This window comes from Budorcas taxicolor, chromosome 2, assembly GCF_023091745.1.
Source record: "Budorcas taxicolor isolate Tak-1 chromosome 2, Takin1.1, whole genome shotgun sequence".
Taxonomy (NCBI): domain Eukaryota; kingdom Metazoa; phylum Chordata; class Mammalia; order Artiodactyla; family Bovidae; genus Budorcas; species Budorcas taxicolor.
Window position 1 is genome coordinate 70,841,634 of NC_068911.1, and position 20,698 is coordinate 70,862,331.

Sequence of the window (20,698 nt, forward strand, 5' to 3'; positions counted from 1 at the left end):
TCGACCTTTTTTTCTTCCATTGAAAATAAAAAGAAGGGTCCACTCCCCAAACTAAGGGCAAACTTTTCACTTAAGCACTGTACGCTTCCCTCTCAGGATCCTGACTCCATCCAATATCCTTGTTCTTGCATTTTGAACCCCTACCTTTCAACTACTCCTACTCTGTCTGAATTTAGATATGTTCACGAATACTCCCATCAATTAAAAAATAAAAAGCTTCCCGCAACCTAACTAAACATCAACCATTCTCACTCTTCTTGCAGCCACTTTTCTTTCAAACTGTTCCTATGTATTCTTCCTACTTCCTTAACTTTAGTCCCTAATCCACTACAAACTGGCTTCTGCTCCTACCCCATGAAAGCCTAGTTTCTTTCCAGCAGTTGACACCACTTCCCATTCTTTTATCTAAATCCTCTCTTGTTTGGGCTTCTCTGACATCACCACCCTGTGAGAGCTGAAGTAAGTGACACAGTTGACCTAAAAAGAGGGAAACAAAGTAGGACAAGAGACTGGCATAGAAAGAAAAGGTGAGGGGAGGTTGCTACTTTTTGAGCGGGGGCTTGGGACACAGTACGCAGAAAGGGCCACCGTGGGCGCTAAAACAAAGTGAGAGAGATTTTCACTATCAGCTTCATCCTCTTTCTCCCCTCCTCCTTTAAGGGCCTGACGGTACTCAAGGAAAAACGACAGGGTAATGACCACTCGAGAGACGGCTGGGGCCGGCCGCTAGGCTGCGAGAATGGCGGGCACTCCTTGTGGCGCGGACTCCACCGAGTTGGCGGCGGCGGGGGCGGCGCTCGGGTGTCGGCGGAACCCATGCGCGAGGCCGCTGTTGCAGCTCGGCGCGGGGCCGCTGGGGGGCGGACGCGTGTGCGCGTGCGTGGCGGCCCTTCCGGCCCGGGCAGAGGCAGGAGCAGCGTCTGGAAGTGCAGGAATGTGGCGTGTGGATCCCTTGGCGACTCCAGTCGAGTAACCGTGCGGGATACCTTGTAGGCGGGTTGAAGCCTGGTCGCGGACTCCACCCGCCGCTGCCGCTAGGAGAAGAGCGGGAACCTCTCGGGCTGGGTGTCCTCAGCTTGGCCCTCAGCCAGCGACGCTGAAAAAGATAAGGGGAAAGGGGTCGGTGAGGAGATGCAGGTGAAGTAGGTTTCTCTACAGATCCAGTGCCTTTAAACCCTGCGCACACTTTTTTAAAAATGAAAAAATTAAGGCTTAAGGAGCTAGAGAGTCGCCTGCAACAAGTGGATGGATTCGAAAAGCCCAAGCTCCTTCTAGAACAGTATCCAACCAGGCCGCACATTGCAGGTAGGGCGGCTGCTGATCACGCCCTTGTTTTGCGGGCTAGTCCTGTCTACTCGTTCTTATAATGAAAATAAGACAGTTATTTGGATACAAGAATGTCTAAAGAAATTTTCTAAGATTTCACGTTGCGTGGGAGAGGACTTCCTTGACACTGCAGCTGAAAACATCCCACGCACAGGACACACTGTCGTTTTACCGTTTGGTTTTCTGCATACCCCTTAATACTGTTAGACATCTTTTTAGTGTGTTTATTAATCTCATTACACAATTAACTCCCTGAAGGCAAAACTGTGCTCGTTTTGTTCACACAATTCCCAGTGTCTAGAGTCCCTTATACTACTTAGGAGCTCAGTAAACATTTGCTAAATTTCCTAGTGCAACGAATTTACCGGTGCAAGGATTCCTACGCGCTATACTCTGCCCTAGAAATGAATACTAAAGTTGGTAGTAGAAAGACTTGAGTTTTAACAAATTCAGAATAGGTGCAATATTAAAAATGAGGATGAATTTCAGTTTTAACAAATGATCTGAGAATCAGCAGTGTTGCTTAATAAGGATTGGTGCTAGAAGTAAAAGAACACAGGAAAAACCATTATATTTAATAAACATATTACCAAAGTCATTGAGAGAGTCTTTGGAAGGTTAAGTTGTTGGGAACACCAGCAGGGAGGAATCCCCTTAACTTCGACATAGTTCTGTTTCTAAGCTGCTGAAGAAGGTCAGGGAAAAAACGTGTGTACCCACACTTTGCTCCAACGTATTGTCATAATTCCAATCAAATTGTGTCTGGGGTAAGACCAGTTTTCCCAGTGTAGATAATGATTTCTTTAGTGTCTTCTGGCTGTGGTGGAATCGTGTTTTTTTTCCCCCCAAATAACAATCAGTTGTTTCAAACCCAGTGTGAACATACACATAGTTGTGCTAGTTCTTTGAGATACTATCTCCAAAGACATTAACACCTGCAGCAGTAATCAACAGCAGTCACTCGGAGACATCCCTGTAATTGTGTGTTTTGATAAAACCTCTGGATCCTGGGGCATCAGTGATGGCCAGCAACCTTTGGTAGGTTCAGAGATAGGCAGGGAGGTATCAGTGGATATTATTCATGCTTAACCTCCATATATTCCCCACTTTCGTGTATTTAAAAGATCCCTTTCCCATCTCAGCAGCCTCTGTTCTGCTCCTCAATAGTTCTCTTATCAGGTTTCATTAGTAGATATTGTTTCTGCAGATCATAAGTATATGTGTGTGAATATTTGTGTGTAAAGGCTATATTGTGGATGTAGGTCTTTTCCTTTCCTATTCTAGCTTAATAACACAGAATATTATGATGACTTGAACTTTGTTCTCCAGTTGAGGATTTGTGTAAAGAAAATTTAATTATGTTATTATTTTTAAACCTGGAACATGAATTTGGGGGAGAGCTTAATGCAAGAGGAAAAATTGTTTTACAAAGGGTCATTTGCACAAATTGGATTTTGGTCATCCACTTACTTACTCTTTAATATATTTTTTGATCTTTCAGCATGTATGCTCTATACAATCCATAATACATATGATGACATTGAAAATAAAGTGATTGCAGATCTAGGATGTGGCTGTGGAGTGCTTAGCATTGGAACTGCAATGCTAGGAGCAGGGTATGTGATCCACTATATTTCTATTTTAGTATGGGGTAGTTTTAATAAGAGTAAATAAAATCAACTGAATTATATTTATGAGACTCTATAGTACATGATGAGAGGAGCCAGAATCCAACACTGAGTACATTTTGAATGGGCAGAACATCAAAACAAACTTTAAAAAAAAAAAAAGTAACAGCAGCAATTAGAAGCCTATATTTTATATGAACCTGAGTTTCCAACCCCTGACATTTTGGGAAATCATGCTGTTGAAAGGCATTACTCACTGTCACTTGGCCAGTTGGGTTAAGATCGTACATGGTTTTGGTTTTGTTGTTTTGATTTAGGAGCTATAAGTATTTACTTTGTGTTTTATATTTATAGGTTGTGTGTTGGATTTGACATAGATGAAGATGCATTGGAAATATTTAATAGGAATGTAGAAGAGTTTGAGTTAACAAATGTAGACATGGTTCAATGTGATGTATGCTCATTATCTAACAGACTGTCCAAATCATTTGATACAGTAATTATGAATCCTCCCTTTGGGACCAAAAATAATAAAGGTTAGTAATAAGAATCAGCTGTGCTGGTATCTTTGTAAAAAAGCAAGTTTTGAAAACCATTTTCTCATTGGATTGTTGGGTTAATTGACTTTATCACTGTTCATTAATAAGCCAGTCTCTTACCTGTATAATTATGATAATTTCAATCTCAATTTTTCAATCTTTGTTTTCATAAATTTGTGCTAAGTGAACAAATTTATTCACCTATTATTTATTCTTCATCTGATTTCTAGAATGATTTACCTAACTCTTTTCAAGATTTCCTATAAAGTGTTTTATACTTTTAAAACCTCTTTTTAATGCTTCAACATTCAAAGATTTCAGTAACAATGACTTACTGTGGCTATTTATTTTGTCTGTTTTGTGGGCAAGGAGGGTAGGGAGTGAGTAACAGAGGAAAAGATATACATAGTTTTAAAAGCCCTCCCTCCACCTGCCCCCACCATTCTGATTACTACTTTACCTGTTCTCTTCTGCCCTCTTTGAAAGTTGTTAATTTGGAATATATTAAAATTTTTACTTTAGCCTCATTTAAATGAGACAGTATAATTCTGATTTTATTCCATCAACCTTAAAAGATATTTAGACATCTTAGATATTTGTACCCTGTCTTGTTACAGAAAGAATTTGAAACAGCTATTTTGGAGTTTGAAAAAAAAATGTTTCCAAATCCCCAGTATTCCTTTAATCTTCTATTTTGATAACAGTTTTTTCTACTTTTAACAGGGACAGATATGGCATTTCTGAAGACTGCTTTAGAAATGGCAAGAACCGCAGTATATTCTTTACACAAATCCTCAACTAGAGAAGTAAGTTCAAATCATCAAAATATTCCATGTCATTTACTTTTAAATTCATGACAGTGTTTGAGGGATTTACTATCAGTACTAAATACCAAGGTATCTAATTCTCCTGAAATTTTTAAACATCTGGCACTTGGAAACTAAATTTTCTCCTTAACTAACTAGCATTTATGAGTAGCTTTATTTGCCAAAGATTTGTCCAGGCAGGAATTAACAGGAAAGAGATTATGTAATTCAGGAATAGAGAAGTATGGTGTAACTGTGGTTATAGTATCTCCTGGTTTGCTTGGGTAAGTCCTGGTTGATGCCTGTAATCCCAGTGTCTCTGTATGGCCTACAGTACTTAAGAGAGGCAAGAACAGCCTGGTTTTTAACACTGAGCCTGGGAAGCTAAACTAATCTGAGTTCAGAACCCATTTCTTATTTTTTATTGTCAGCACATGACACATGAAGGTGCATAAGACATATTCTAGAAAATTGGGGATGGGGTGGCACAGTTTTTTAGTGTTAGTTTAACATAGTCATCAAGAACTCAAGACTGCAGAGCCAGACTACCTAGGTTCAAATCTGCTGCTTCACAACTGTCTTCTTTTGGTCAAGGTTCATTTTGAGTTCATTCGAGTTCACTTTCATCACTTACCCTGTACTCACCTATACTCTTATAGCATAAGGAACTAAGAGTACTTTATACTTTGTAGGGTTGATGTGTGGATTAAATGAGTTAATGTTTACAAAGCACTTATAATAGTGTATGGCAATTGCTATGTTAGCGGTTATTTTTAAGTGATATATGTATTAAGAGATTTAAGATTTTGTAGGAAAAATATTTGTATAAATAGTGTACTGGAATTTGGTTGGAGACAAATTATGACTATATGGTAATCTAATAACCTTTAAAATACATAAAATTACATAGCTAAAAATATATATAGGCATACCTGCCGTTTATTGTGTGGGGCTTCCCCTGATGGCTCAGACAGTAAAGAATCCACTTGCAATGCGGGAGACCTGGTTCGATCCCTGGGTTGGGAAGATCCCCTGGAGGAGAGCCTGGCAACCCACCCCAGTATTCTTGCCTGGAGAATCTCCATGGACAGAGGAGCTTGGTCGGCTACAGTCCATGGGGTCGCACAGTTGGACACGACTGAGCCACTAAGCGCAGCCTAGGATTGCACTGTACAGATAATGCACTTTTGCAGGTTTAAGGTTTGTGACAACCTTGCATCAAGCAAGTCTGTCAGCACCATTTTCCCAACAGCATTTACTGACTGTGTCTCTGCTCATTTTGGTCATCCTTGCAATATTTCAAACTTTTTTATTGTATTTGTTGGGTGTTGGTGCTCTTTGATATTACTGTTATAGTCGTTTTTGGCATTGTTTAGCTGAGCGACTTCACTTTCACTCTTCACTTTCATGCATTGGAGAAGGAAATGGCAACCCACTCCAGTATTCTTGCCTGGAGAATCCCAGGGACAGAGGAGCCTAGTGGGCTGCCATCTATGGGGTCGCACAATTGGACACGACTGAAGTGACTTAGCAGCAGGAGCAGCAGCAGCAAGAAAGTAGTTTTTAATTAAAATATATACTTTTGGGGGACTTCCCTGGTGGTCCAGTGGTTAAGAATCTGTGCTTCCACTTCCGGGGGCATGGTCTGATCCATGGTCAGGTAACTAAGGTCCCACATGCTGTGAGTTCCAGCCCCCAAAAAAGTACTTTTTAAAGACAGAATGCTATTGCACACTAAAAGACTACAGTATAGTGGAAACAGAACTTTTATATGCACGGGAAACAAAAATTATTCAGGTTACTTACTCTTGTGATATTCACTTTATTATTTTGGGTCTGTTACCAAGCCTGTAATACTTCTGAGGTACGCCTGAATACTGCTAAACAATTTGTAGTGATACCTGTAGGTACACAGCAGAACGCAATATAACTTTACTGGTAAATAAATCCCCATTCAGTGAGACCAAACACCAATAATTATTGATATCTAAAAAAGCCTGTATTGAGGAGGTCCCCAGGACCATCCTCAGGTTTGATGATTCACAGGGAAGTCTAACAGGACTGAGCGTATAGTCATACTCATGACTGTGATTTATTACAGCTAAAAGTTACAGAGCAAAATCAGCAAAAAGGGGTGGCTCAGATGGTAAACCGTCTGTCTACAATGCGGGAGACCCAGGTTCGATCCCTGAGTTGGAAAGATCCCCTGGAGAAGGAAATGGCAACCCACTCCAGTACTATTGCCTGGAAAATCCCATGGATGGAGGAGCCTGGTAGGCTATGGTCCATGGCGTCGCGAAGAGTCACACACGACTGAGCAACTCGGTTGGTTGGTTGGTTGGTTGGTTGGTTGGTGTAGGTCACAGTCCAGGAAAAACCAGGTGCAAACTTCCAGAGTTCCCTCGCAGTGGAGTTATATGGGATGCACTTAATTTTTCCAGCAAAGAATTTTTGTGACAAGGCACGTGAAATGTTGTTAACCAGGGAAGGTCACTGGAGACGTGGTGCCAAGGGTTTTTACTGGGGACTGATCCCATATGCACCCCTTTGCCTGGCACATACCCAAATTCCAGACTCTCAGAAGCAAAACAGGTATTCAGCATAAACAGTTTAAGTACAGTAAGCCACTGTTATTAAGGAATGGGGAGTGAAAACTCTCAAAAATCTAAGTTCCTATACTCCAGCCAAAGGCCAGACTAATATGTAGACCTTCCAAGGATAAGCAGTCAGGCCTGCTGTGGATTCTTCTGCACAGCCTGGCATAGGTCTTATATTACTCATACATAGTTCATGAAAACCAAGTAAAATATGCCAATAAAGAGTGCAACTAAGCAGCAAAGTCTAATAACTTGAATACACTGCTATAGTCACATTACCAGGGAATGTCTGTCTTCATTGTTTGGTAGTGCCATGTTCCACCACCAGGAGGCAGCGGTATCAGCATTGTCTAGGCTGGCTTAATAGAATTTTAAGCAAATATCTCTGGGAGTTGGTGATGGACAGGGAACCCTGGCGTGCTGCAGTCCATCAGGTCGCGAAGAGTTGGACATGACTGAGTGACTGAACTGAACTGAAGCAAATATTTACCTAAATACAGTTTTCTATTTTGGCAATGCATCAGTATTTCCATTAGCAGAGTAACTAAATAGTTTGAGAAATTAATCTGGTGTGTGTTATGCATATTGTGAAGGAGGTGTGATGATGGACTTTTAATATTAAAGTCCTTAGATTATGCTATAGATATATTTGCTATAAGCTTTGTGATAATTTTGCTTAAGTATTCTACTGTAACTAGTATCATTATCATTGAAGCTTATTTCAGACAGACCCCTTAACTATAGACCCTTGTCTCTTTTAAGTACTTGGCCCTCTATTCATAATATAGGTGCATTTGATACAACTTTTTGATAGAAAATTTGATAGAAAGCATGTCCTGGAAGACTTATATAATTTACTGAAAACTGCTACCGGCACCCAAGTATTTGTTCTTTGCAGGCTCAGACAGAACCCATCAGTGACTCCAATAAGCTAGATGACTCTAAAAGTTGTTGCCTTATCTTCTTTCATTAGGCACTATGAGAACTTAAGTTCTTGGCTCATAGTTAAGTATGTGAACCTCAAATTTAGGGGAATTTAAATAGCTAAAACCAGCATTTAGTACTTGTTTTGTGTGCTACCACAGTTCAAAGCACTTTTCACAGTCTACAACAATCTGATGAGAAACCATTACTATCTTCATTTAACAGATGAGGGACCTGAGGCACAGAAAGCATAATTTTCTCAGGGTTACATAGCTAGCAGAGCTTTAGTTCAAATGCAGGGTGTCTGATTCCAGAAACTATGTCCTTAACCTCTATACCATACTGCCACTGAATTGCCCATGGACACAGATCTCTGCTGGTTTTTGGGAGAGCTGTGTATTTATCTTTATTTTTATGCACATCAAAGTCCATCAAAGGACTTCTGAAGTAACAGCTTTATTACTTGAATTATAGTTTAGTTCAGATTATTAAATAGCTTGGCTTACTATAATATTATCCATCCAGTTGAAAAAAATTTTAAAGGTCTAAATTCCAATGAAATTTTAAAAGCTTGAAAACTTACAATCAAGTATGAGTATAACTGTTTTAAGACCAACTCACATTAACATGTTTATGTTCAGCATATTCAAAAGAAAGCTGCAGAGTGGAAAGTCAAGATAGATATTATTGCAGGTAAGACGATTTTTAAGTTTCTCACAAAACAAATCTCAACCATAATTATCTGTTTGGTAATGGGTTGCAAATGGAGTAAAGGGAGGGTATCAGTGTTTGCTCAAGATTATCCCAATTTATGCATTTTACTGAGAACTTTTAAGTGATCTAAGAGCTTGGGCTTAAGAGTTTGTTAGGTCTTTGTTTGAAATCCATTCCTGAAACATACCACCAGACTATGCTTGGATTACTTTTCTATTTCAATTTTCTAATTGTTCCTGGAGTCAAATAACATGAAGCTTTTTCTTTTAATGGGGGGAAGAATATAATCATCCACACTATGTAAATCATGTAAATCATTTTTATTAGGAAATTGCATAATAATACTCACAGACATCAAAATGGGAAAAGCATATAACTAGAAGCTGACTATAACCCCAATAATTCTGAAAAGTCTGAAATAAGAATATACAATAAGGGGGAATTTTTTTTTTTTGGATTGGATTTAACAACTAGAACTGTCACCTTCATAATAATTAGTAATGTGTACAAGTCTGTATTCCTATTCAGTACTGTCAGTCCTTACTTAGTTTAAGATATAACATGCAACATGGAGACCTTAGAACAGTTCCAATAGTAGTATACCAAGCCAGAGCCTTGCTACTCCCAAGTGTGGTTGTCAAGTACGGACCATCAGCCTTGACATCCCTTGGGAGCTTGTCAGACTTGCAGGATTCTGGCTCCACCCAGACATACTGAATTACAATCTGCATTTGAACAGGATTTGATTTGAAGGTGATTTGTTTACACATTAAAATTTGAGAGCTGTGATTTAGAGAGCGCGCTTAGTAGGAAGATAAATAGCTACTTACTACCGTTACTAAAATCCAAACCGGAAATTTTTAAGATAATCATGGTTATTACGAAATTGGTAGCTATAGATTATTTAGGAAATTACAAATAAGACGGTACTACTATATCAAGGGTGGTAAATGTTTGGAAGTATAATTTTCATCCTTAGGTGGCTTTTGTTTTATAGAGCTGCGATACGACCTGCCAGCATCATACAAGTTTCATAAAAAAAAATCAGTAAGTCTCTTGATTCTGATTTATCCACATTCAGTACTGAAAAACTTCACAATAAGTAATTATTTCTAATGTTATCAAGTTGCTTGAGTAAATACAGAAAGCCAGCGTAGAAGATAAATATTTTGCTAAAACAGAATGGGCCTATAATCACAACAGCCAATATGCTGGTTTAACATGAATTCTTTCTCCAATACTTTGGGCACAAAAATAAAAAAAAATAAACTTAGTTTATTTTTATGCAGTATACATTTTATTACTTTGTACTGATACATTCTCATATTACAAAGGCAATTCTTAATGGAAGAATGTTTCTTTTGGTATTTGAATAATCCAAAAGAACACAAACAGAAGTGCACATTAAAAAACATTTCGATAACAAAAGACAAGTTCAACAACAACAACAAAATCTTCCTTTCTTTCAGGTAGACATCGAAGTGGATCTAATTCGGTTTTCTTTTTAACAGCTTCCAAAGACAAAAGCAGCTTAAAATCTAATTAAAATGAATTAAAAATTTGTTTATTAAACTACTGGTCTCCGGCACCATTTTCTGTTTTCCGTTGTTTTGACAGAGGTTCTTCTTTGTCTGTTTCTTCTCTTGCTCTTTTTACTGTTCCTATACAATAAAAACTTTCGTTACAGGCACTGAAAGCACTACTCTCGAGCATAATTATCAAAAATAATTTTGTTTAAAAAGATTAGCAATAACTTCCCTACACTAATGAGGAAAGGCTTTTCCTTTAGTACAGACCTGCTCTCTAAATTTAGCTTCCAAATATTTTTGTTTTCCACATGTAACACCATAACCAAGGTCAATCACAATCTGATGATATCACTTAAACAAAACCACACTGCTGTTCTTGCCCAAATAATTTTTCATCAAAGTACCAAAGAACTTAGGAAAACTTACCAGATGCACCCTTTTCATCACGTTCATCATCACTATCGAATTTAGTTTTCTTGCCCTGAAACTGTACTTTTCCTTTAGCAGACCCAGCCTGGGCAGCTTTATTTCCCTTTCCTTTTCCTTTAAATCTGCGGCCTGTAGAGACATAATTAAGAAATCATCAATCTTTTAAATCTCTTGTCATTGTCTTTTAACACCAATTATAAATTTTTAACCAAGTAAATGAGTTAAATTGTAAAAGAAAACCAGACCTTTTGACTTCCATTTGTTGAGAGATTCTTGTTGATCTTCTATAATTTTTTTCAGTGCTTCTTTTTCCACATCTCCTTCTAGTACTTCCCAAGTGACTTCTTTGTTCCTTAGTTGTAGGTTACCATTATTGGCCTCTTTTGCTTTATCCAGTGCTTCCTTAGCTTTTTCTTTAAATAGAATTATTCCCTACACCAAAGACAGAAAACAAAAGCCAGGGAATTCTACTGAACATTGGACATCAGGAAGGAAGTTATTAAAAAACTTGCAGTCACTAATTTCCAGTAGTTATTCACAGCACAATCTCAAAAATATCAGTCAGACATCATGTTCAGTTACAACAGTAATAAAACAATTGCTTTCTTCTTTAATGTCATCTTAAGATAAAAGTTTCTATGGGTTTTTTAATTGATTGGTAGAAAGCATATGAATATCTCCAAACCTCTTTGGCTCCTCTGACAAAGTGTATCCATTTTATTTCACCATGATTTGAGAAAAGGGTGTGCAAATCTTCTCTACATGTCTGATCATCTAAGTCTCCTGAAAATTTCAGCAAGCAGCCAATCTTTTCTTCTAGAGATTTCTGTAAAAATATACAAGGCAATATAAAGTTTCTTAAAAGCAACCACAAACCAGACATGGCATGTATCACTCTCTACATATATAAGGAATAACTAGAAGCTAAAATGCTGTTTTGAAGTTAAGTAGTTGGTGTGTTTTCCTTTATCATCTTTTGTTCTGCATGGCTTCTGATTTTAACTTATTTTAACTTCTCCAGCAAGTAATCACTAGTTATTATATAAATCTTATTGCTCGGGATAAGTAGTAATTTTAGGCAATATTTGGCTAGTACTTCAGTGCATTGACAACTGCAGACCTGCTTACATATTTTCATTAAAAAGTCCCCAGAGCTTTTTATTCTAACTTTGAATTACAGATTTCTTAAGAGACTAGTAATATATACTTACCATTTCAGCATTTTCTGCTAGCTTTTGTTTTTCTTCTTGCTCTCTACAAATAAAAATATCATTAGAACATTTCCATCTACTTTATGCATAAGAAAATTAAACCCTGATAAAGTTAACCTTAATCATGATTACTAATCATGTTACTACTTAGTAACAAAAGCCAGTCCTTGGGTTTTCTGACTGATGCTAGAATGCAACAGAATGTGGCCCTAGGTTTATCAAGGCAGCTTAGGACCTCAGTAGTTCATTAGCAGAAGAAAGGTCTATTGCTACTCATATTTCAGAGCTCATCATCAGCTTCACATCCCAGAACCAATAACTTTACCTTTGTCGAAGCTTTAAGGAACTAAAATGTGATTAGCTAAACATACTTACTGTTTAGCTCGTAATTTAGCTTCTATTTTATTTTGCTTTCTTTCTTCACTTTTTTTGGTGAAGTAATCTTCCCTAAGGACACAAAATGTAAAGGCTAAGTTCATGAGAACTTTCGAAGACTGACAGTTAAATTGAATGATTTAAGATATCACATAAGAATAAATGTTACATTTTCTATTAAGATAATTACCTATAAATTCAAAATACACTAAGAAAGTTACTCTTATTTTTAAAATAACAGCCTAACAAATAATTCACATGCCATAAAATTCACCCTTTTAAAGTACATAATTCAATGACTTACAGTATAACACTGAGAGCATGATTTATCACTATGCATTTCTAGGTCTGTCAGGTTTATTCTAAGTACTTAGTATTTAGAAGACTGTACAATCCAAAGGAGGAGATTATGGGCCTGCAATTCACTTTTCATGAAAATGTCAAGTCTGTGCTAGTTTTGACACAAAGGGAGATACACAAGAATGTGATTCAAACCTATTTATTAATCCTCTGTACTGTATGAAAACACAGGCATATAGACTATGAGAAATACAAATAGATAATGACTGTACAGTGATCTATTCTCTAACCACAACAAAAGCTCCGATTTTACCATCAAGCCTAATTATAAGTTTCACATACAAAACAAGTACTGAAACTTAACCTTCTTTATTCATTGCTAGCAGTGAGAAGGTCCTAATAAACCCTTCCTTACAGTCAAAGGACTAATAGTACCACTGAAAGAACTTCAAGTATTTCTCAAAGAATGCCTAAGGATACTAAAAATACTGGTCTTACCCCAGTGTTTCAATTCTAGATAACTAAGTGCCCTCCCCTCAAAAAAGTCAGCAGACTTACTTGAAAAGTATTAGCAGGTCTGTGTCTTTGTACTTCTGGCCAGGGGTCTCAACAAACTTTTTAGCTGACTCAATACTATCAAATACAGCAAATATTGAACCCTTTGAAAAAAGGAAGAAAAAAAATTTTTTTAAGTTACATCCCAAATAATTTTCAACCAGAAAAAGTAACAACATACAAGCATACCTTAAATGCTTTGTGCAACGTTCTTCTCATCTGAATATTTAGTACTTGACCTTTATCTTCTAACCATTCTTTTATGTCATCAAGAGCTGCATCAGTTGGGAAGCCTTTCTATGAAAAGAAGAAACACACAAATGGCATCTCAAGTAAACAATGTCTCAGAAATTCTGATTTACTGTGTCTTGAAATAAAGCCAGGATATACATATTATCTTTCTGTCTCTTAAATGTTTAATAGCTCTAGTTAAAAGCCGTTGTTGACCAGTGCAATAGAAGTGACCCATTTACTGGTATCCACTTCAAAATAATCCAGGTAGGGCAAAGATAAAGCCAAATTAATCACGTTAATAACTGTTGGATAATGGTACATTACATATTCAGTCTACTTTTGTATGTCTGAATTTTTGCAGTATAAAAAAATCTACTTAAAAATCAATGTTAAAGAAAATAGCTATCAAGTTTAACTGTTGATAAATAACAGCTGATATGCACTGGGTGCTTACAGTATGTCAAAGATTTTGCCCTATGTTGTATGGATTTTTTTTTTTTTTTCATTTAATTCTAACATTAGTTCTATAAGGTAAAAAATATCCCCACGTAGGACGGTAAGGCTTAGAAAGGTTAAGAACATTGCCCAAGAATATACAGCAAGTGGTGAAGCTATGATTCCTGAGTCCTTATTCTTATCCAATACGAATCTATGTTATTTCTAAATAACTTTTAAGATACAATTAAAGGCCCACTTACAATATAAACAGATCTGTTTTTTACATCATTTTTGTACTCATCAGTCACTTCAGGGAGGGGTTTGCTTGGAGATCTTCTAATTTTAGTTTTATCTTCACTTATTTCCATGAGTTCTGCCTTTGATTTGCTCAGGGCTTCTACTATTACATTAAAGTCTGTCGTCAAACGGTTTAACCTGAAAGAATACATATAAAAGCATTGTAAGATTTAGGAAAAGCCCTTGCTGTTAACAGAAAATCTAATAACTTAAAAATGTTTTTACCTATTAAACTTTATCATTATCTCCAAAGGTACCCAGCCTTCATCCAGTTTGATCTGTTCCTTTAAAAATTTGTCCCGTGGCAAATTGAAGTCTCCAAAATAATACTGCAAGATAATTACAATATACTGCAGAGCACTGTAGAATCCGACTCTAATCGTGGAGTTTTCAAAATTACCATTACATCACCAAGTTCTAGTTTTTAAAAGTAGCAATATGTGTCAAAAGTTAACTGGCAATAAACATTTTCCCTTAAATACACTTTAATAAAATACTTATAATACAAATTAAAACTAAAAATGACTATTGAAACAATGTAATTAGCAGATATGATAATAGAAAGCCTTAAAACAAATTTAAGGATTTAATAAATGAAAAGCCTCATTTCAGTGTGGAAAGAAGAGATTGTTATAAAAACTGGAATAAACTTGTTAATCACTCTAATTTTAATTTTTGAAAAATTAGAAAAATCTAAAAGTGTATTAAATTTCCTATGTTACAACTTTACTAATTTCTTTACAATTGTGAAGAAAATTACAAATTATTGTGTTCAATATTCACAGGATACAAAAAATTTATCAAAACTTATAATTGAAAGCAATGAAAAACATTTTCACCTAACAAGTTTGCCAAGAATTCTAAAAACAAGAATACCTAGTATTGGCTTGAACACAGAGAAATGGTCATGCAGGTAGAGAGAGATTAACCAGCAGTAAATATCAAATATCAAGTTATTAAGAAAAATCGTGCATACCCTCGAGGCAGCAATCAGTAAACATGTTTAGTGTTTATTTATAAAGATACTCATCACATTGGAAATATCCTACATATCAATAGTAAATGGTATAAATTATTGATGATATGAAACTACTACCCCAAAATGCATCCTATTTTTGGTAAGAGGGAAAGGGAAAAAAATTATGTTATCGTGAGTACAGACCAGTGTGTGAAAGGGTCATCAGTCTTTTAACTTTGACTACCTCAAGAGCATGAGATTTGAGAAGGGGTAGGTTGTGGAAGGGACATTACTGACCTTTTCCACATACATTTTTGTACTATTCCAAATACTGAAATAGAGTAATTTATAATTTTTCTTCACAATTACAAAGAAATTAGTTAAAAAAAAAAGTTGTAACACAGGCACTTCAAAATAACAGAGAAGTGCAACTTTTTACAATACCTAAATTTAAAAAAAAGTTTAAGAGAACTTTGAGAACAGACACTTAAAAGTTATGATGACTGAGAAGACCTAATTGAGTAGAAAAACTATCAGGACCTTCAAGAATAAAGTGCTATTTAACAGGGAAGGTATTTCACAAAGAATTTTTAAATTATCCTTCTATGTGCTACATATTATTCAAAAATGTTTAACATTTTATGAACTACTGTACACCTCACAACCATCTTATGAGGGTACTAATTCTATCCTCACTTTATAGACCAGGAAACAAAAGCAGTAAAGAAGTTAAGTTAAGCTGGTCTGTAGTGTTACCTTTTGAATGGGTTTTAGAAATTGGCCCCACCAATATAAAACTGTACACTACTGTGCACCTACCTTAACACCAAGAACCAAAAACAAACCAGAATGTTCAATAGGTCAATATATCAAAATTAAATGCTCTATCTTTAAGGTCCTAAATCTCCTCTCAAAGAGTGTGTTTTCACATTGTAATACCACAAGAATCATACCTCAATTTGATGACAGATCTTGGCCTCCAGAGCAGCCATTTTTTCATTATCACCATTTTCAGCCATTCTGGCTATCTGCAAAAATTTCCAAATTGGCGTAAAAGTTATTTACCTTTTACAGAGAACTCAAGACATTTAAAAGAATGTTTTAATTATCAATATCCCACTCTTTTCCTAAATAAAAAACAATTTCACAGGTTCAATTTCTCTACTCAATTTTCTAATTTCAACAAAAGAAAAATTTTGAAATAAGTGATGGAAAACTATCAACGATCCTCACTTTTTTCAGTCAATCATTGTTCTATCCTCTATAACAAAGTGAGTGGGTCATCTTCATTTAGCTGATCCAGAAGGGTCTGAGGGAAAAAACTCCATGCATTTAAGCATGTCAGTTGTCAATATCATGGATCTGTCTTGTTTGGTGTGACTGAATTTCTTAAAAATCAGCCACAGTTGATTTACTAAAAACAAGATTATGTTATCAAAACTTTTGGGTGAAACAAAATTTTAAAAATGTTACACAGCGTTAAATAAATTAATGCTAATATTAAGGAATATATGAAAATGCTCATTTGAGAAGCTGAGAACACTAAAACAACATTAAACTGGAGTATGCCTACTATTTGGGCGTCTCAGGCAGCACCAGTGGTAAAGAACCCGCCTACCAGTGCAGAAGACAGCCCTGGAGGGCATGGCAACCCACTCCAGTATTCTTGCCTAGAGAATCCCATGGACAGAGCCGCTTTCTGGGCTGCTGTCCATAAGGTCACAGGGTCGGACATGACTGAAGCTGGCTGAGCACGCACATACACATGCCTACTAACATTGGTTAACCTTACAGCCACATTCCTGTTTCACATCACTCACAATAACACTGCAAGAAAATCGTGTAAGTCTGTGAAGTTGGTTTGCTAGGACTAACAGTCTCCTGACTTCAAATTATTTGCTTCTAGTACTCCATTAAGCCATCAAAACACACTGTATAAAAGTATATTTAGAAGAATTCATCAAGGCTATCTGCCATTAGTTAACTCTAGTGATACATTTGTTGGAGGCAACCCTTTATAACTTGTAATTACCATGCAATAACATGGATGCACACTGGAAGTTCTCCTATGGTGCAACACCTTACTAACAAAATTTGGTCAATCTTACGCAATGGGTTTTCCACCACGATTCCTAAGTTATTACCGTGATATGTTGTTGTTTAGTCGCTTAGTCGTGTCCGACTCTTTTGCGATCCCATGGACTGCAGCCTACCAGGCTCCTCTGTCCACGGAAATTCCCAGGCAAGAATACTGGAGTGGGTTTCTATTTCCTTGTCCAGGGGATCTTCCAGACTCAGGGATCGAACCAGCGTCTCCTGCACTGGCAGGCGAGTTCTTTACCACTGAGACACGAGGGAAGCCCTACTGTACTCCAGAGCCTTCTATAAAGAAAAGGGTGACATGAAAGAACTATTTAGTCCCTGTAACACTTCTTTGGCCTACTCAAAACTGGAACTTCATTTCATGAGATACACTCTTAGAATGTACAACTGAAACATTACCCACGTTTTTCAATTTCGCTCAGAAGCCCTGATGTGAGTGAATAATGACCGTTAAAATCCAACAGAGTGACGCCAGGAGAACATCTGCGGCCCCGATTCCCTGACCCCAGTCTGCCTCGTATGATCCAAGAAACCCTTCTGCGTTTAACCCACATCAACCTCCCCGGAATCTTATACAGCCCAACCAAACATTCGCTTTCGGCGACACTGCAAAACGGTGAAGACACGAAACCTTAAAGACGCAGTGGGGATGCAGGCAGCCTGCGTCCAAATAATCCGCCACAGCCCGTCCCAAAGCAACCAATTGGTCGCCTGGGCCCCAGCCACGTGCGAGGAAATCCTCGCTACCGCGAAGAACGCAGAATCGACTCCCCACCTCGCAGCGGCCCGCGCCCCTTAGCCCCCAGCGCAGCTTGCCACCACGGGCTGCGGCCCACGCGGCGCTCGCCCGGAACGCGAGGAAGGCGAGGAGCGGACGCACCCAGCGTGAGGCAGCAATGAAAGGGACGCGCCGTCGCGCAACACGCAAAACAGACCCTTTTGTACTTTCTTCTCTTTAGCCACCGACAGTTGCTCACCTTTCAGTTCCTGTCCCCACTGAGACGCGCCACAGGGTCACCAAGCAGCGTCTGCACTCCTCTGAGCCACCGGCTTTCCCACCTCGCGTAAAGAAGATGGGGGCCGTCCCGGCAACCCTTGCGGGCAAAGTGGGCGGGGCTTCCGGCGCACCCGAGCCGGCTCCGCCCTGTGAGCATGCGCCTCGGCTGCAAGCTCCCCAAGGTCTGAGAAGTCCTGCGCATTGTTTCGGTGAGATTGAGTTACGATATTCAGGAGCACTTTGGAAGTGTTAGGGTAAATATTTATTTTTAAGTATTTCTGGACAGCATTTGTATTTCCAGACCTTCCGTGGGCTCTCCATTCACATGAAGTGGTTGACTGTACTTTAAAAAAAAATTGTTTTGATTATCCGTAGTAGTTAACCCATTTTTAAAAAATGACAAGTAAAACATTTCATTTTTTAAATGAAAAATTCATGGAATCTTAAAGTTGAGGGGAAAAAATATAGTAGAGACTTTAGGAGCTGGAACTCTTGAAATCAGACTGCCTGCGGTCAGCAGCTCTCCAGTTTGCAGGTTGTGTGACTTTGGGAAAGGTACTCAACCTCTCTATCCTTCATATATAAAATGGGGCCAGTGATAACTATATTACACTTTATATAGCTGTCGTGAGTATAAAACATGGTACAACGTATACCTTTTGTCGGGAACTGTGCCTGGCGTATAATAATAGGAGCAGCATCAGTTCAGTTCAGTCGCTCAGTCGTGTCCGACTCTTTGCAACCCCATGAATTGCAGCACATCAGGCCTCCCTGTCCATCACCAACTCCCGGAGTTCACCCAAACTCACAGCCATCGAGTCGGTGATGCCATCCAGCCATCTCATCCTCTGTCGTCCCCTTCTCCTCCTGCCCTCAATCCCTCCCAGCATCAGAGTCTTTTCAAATGAGTCAGCTCTTCACATCAGGTGGCCAAAGGATTGCAGTTTCAGCTTCAACATCAGTCCTTCCAATGAACGCCCAGGACTGATCTCTTTTAGGATGGACTGGTTGGATCTCCTTGCAGTCCAAGGGACTCGCAAGAGTCTTCTCCAACACCACAGTTCAAAAGCATCAATTCTTTGGCACTCAGCTTTCTTTATAGTCCAACTCTCACATCCATACATGACCACTGGAAAAACCATAGCCCTGGCTAGATGGACCTTTGTGGACAAAGTAATGTCTCTGCTTTTGAATATGCTGTCCAGGTTGGTCATAACTTTCCTTCCAAGAAGTAAGCGTCTTTTAATTTCATGGCTGCAATCACCATCTGCAGTGATTTTGGAGCCCCCCCAAATAAAGTCAGCATATATTAATCTAAAACAAGAAACGTTTTAAGAGACCAAAATGCCATCCATAATAGTGCAGAAACCTACTGCTCTATTAGAGGGCCTTTTTTTTTGAACCAGCTGCAAAGACTGTAGGATCTTAGTTCCCCCACCAGGGACTGAACTCTGTCCCTCAGTAGTGAAAGTCCAGCACCCTCACCACTGGACTGCCAGGGAATTCCCAAGAGCCCCTTTCTATTAGTATACTTTTTGCACAATAATTTTATTCACTTAAAGGAGTTTTTTCTTGTGGTAAAGCAAATCTTTCCAGCATTTTCTTGAAAATTTAAAACGTCTGGTGAAATAGTCTGTTAAGTGAGTTCAGAGTTTTTTGGCAGTTCCAAAACAGATCAAATGAATTTATCTGAAAAAAAAAATTCAGTTATAGATTCAGTCCAGACATTACATCAAGCCAATGAGAAAAAATTGAGTTATGCTGAGATAATTTAAATTCAAATTAATCATGTTCACTTTTATCCACTCAACAAATATTTATCAAGTCTCTACTTTGTGCCAGACAAAATAAAAACAATTCACTTTTTGATCAAGTTAGAATATAAGTATTTAATAGGACAAATCATATGCATGTCAGGGTAGCCCCACTCAGTGGTTCTGAATATTATTTACTCCATGCCTACTAATGTCCTGGTATGGAGTTTGGCAGTGGGAATAAAAAGAAGACCCAGACTCTGCCTAGAGACAGTGACACCTGAACAAATGTCCCTGCTCCTTTATGCCCCCACAATGTCTGGGTAAACTACAGATACAGTCTACTAAGAGAAACCACACTTATTGCAGAAGATATATTTACTGTTCCCATCAGGCCCCTGGTCCTTTACACTCCCATTCTTCTTCCTTGTCTCTCTCTTATAGGGGCCAAGCTCTATGCAGCTACCACCCTTCAGGGAGAATGGATTCCTGGCTGCACACAAGGAAAGTTGTTTTTTCAGATGAAGAACCAAAAAGACTCTCTCATGCTGATATCCATTTCTCTCATACCATAACTGTGCAGGATAGTATATTAAAGACCATCTTTTTGAGTGTCAACTTAGTAAAAATATTCTAGAGAGTAACTTGGTAATAATATGTGCTAAAGTTAATGATATGCATAGTTGATGCCCCCAAAGTCTACTCCTAAAAGTGTATTCTAGGGAAATTTTTACAAATGTGCTTAAGAAGGTATGTTCAAGAATATTCATAAGTGCATGATATATAAATGCAAAGAATTGGAAGTACACTAAAGAGCCACCAAAAAAAGAATGGCCAACTAAATTGTGGTATAATTAAACAATGAACTAATAAACTATACAGTAATGAAAACACATAAACCAAACTGCGTGCATTAACACTGATGAAATTCACAAACATGATGCTAAGTAGAAAAAAAAATTTTAGAAGAAATATAAGTAGCAC

The 20,698-nt window shown here is 37.9% G+C and overlaps 2 protein-coding genes across 5 annotated transcripts; one reads left to right on the forward strand and one right to left on the reverse strand.

Annotated features, from left to right (window-relative positions):
• The first annotated feature begins 905 nt into the window (after positions 1 to 905).
• On the forward strand, positions 906 to 10,103 carry METTL5 (methyltransferase 5, N6-adenosine). 2 transcript variants are annotated; one of them, XM_052654111.1, is made up of 7 exons: positions 906 to 1,305; positions 2,828 to 2,942; positions 3,309 to 3,490; positions 4,217 to 4,299; positions 8,462 to 8,513; positions 9,532 to 9,581; positions 10,004 to 10,103. In XM_052654111.1, exons 1-7 carry the CDS (start codon positions 1,197 to 1,199, stop codon positions 10,040 to 10,042), a joined length of 630 nt encoding a protein of 209 aa, XP_052510071.1. In that variant the 5' UTR covers positions 906 to 1,196; the 3' UTR covers positions 10,043 to 10,103. The 2 variants fall into 2 exon arrangements, with proteins under 2 accessions (XP_052510071.1, XP_052510069.1); XM_052654109.1 differs by lacking the exon at positions 10,004 to 10,103 and having other exon boundaries at positions 9,532 to 9,650.
• Positions 8,864 to 18,036, reverse strand: SSB (small RNA binding exonuclease protection factor La). Of its 3 annotated transcripts, XM_052654059.1 has the most exons (13): positions 17,941 to 18,022; positions 17,005 to 17,242; positions 15,814 to 15,888; positions 14,128 to 14,231; positions 13,866 to 14,040; positions 13,123 to 13,230; positions 12,937 to 13,037; positions 12,079 to 12,150; positions 11,704 to 11,746; positions 11,178 to 11,318; positions 10,738 to 10,924; positions 10,490 to 10,621; positions 8,864 to 10,195 (listed from the first exon to the last, which is right to left on the reverse strand). In XM_052654059.1, the coding sequence occupies exons 3-13, from the start codon at positions 15,877 to 15,879 to the stop codon at positions 10,107 to 10,109; spliced, it is 1,218 nt and encodes a 405-aa protein (XP_052510019.1). In that variant the 5' UTR covers positions 15,880 to 15,888; positions 17,005 to 17,242; positions 17,941 to 18,022; the 3' UTR covers positions 8,864 to 10,106. The 3 variants fall into 3 exon arrangements, with proteins under 3 accessions (XP_052510019.1, XP_052510012.1, XP_052510025.1); XM_052654052.1 differs by lacking the exon at positions 17,005 to 17,242 and having other exon boundaries at positions 17,941 to 18,036; XM_052654065.1 differs by lacking the exon at positions 17,005 to 17,242 and having other exon boundaries at positions 15,814 to 15,884; positions 17,941 to 17,960.
• Positions 18,037 to 20,698: the final 2,662 nt, after the last annotated feature.

What these genes read in the sequence shown, in the direction of transcription:
- METTL5 (XM_052654109.1), top strand. Translation starts at nt 1,197, where the DNA reads ATGAAAAAATTAAGGCTTAAGGAGCTAGAGAGTCGCCTGCAACAAGTG. An exon ending in AACCAGGCCGCACATTGCAG is followed by an intron (nt 1,306 to 2,827) that starts GTAGGGCGGCTG and finishes TTGATCTTTCAG; the next exon opens with CATGTATGCTCTATACAATC. An exon ending in TGGGACCAAAAATAATAAAG is followed by an intron (nt 3,491 to 4,216) that starts GTTAGTAATAAG and finishes TACTTTTAACAG; the next exon opens with GGACAGATATGGCATTTCTG.
- SSB (XM_052654052.1), bottom strand. Translation starts at nt 15,879, where the DNA reads ATGGCTGAAAATGGTGATAATGAAAAAATGGCTGCTCTGGAGGCCAAG. An exon ending in ATAATGATAAAGTTTAATAG is followed by an intron (nt 14,041 to 14,127) that starts GTAAAAACATTT and finishes GTATTCTTTCAG; the next exon opens with GTTAAACCGTTTGACGACAG. An exon ending in CAACAAATGGAAGTCAAAAG is followed by an intron (nt 10,622 to 10,737) that starts GTCTGGTTTTCT and finishes ATGTCTCTACAG; the next exon opens with GCCGCAGATTTAAAGGAAAA.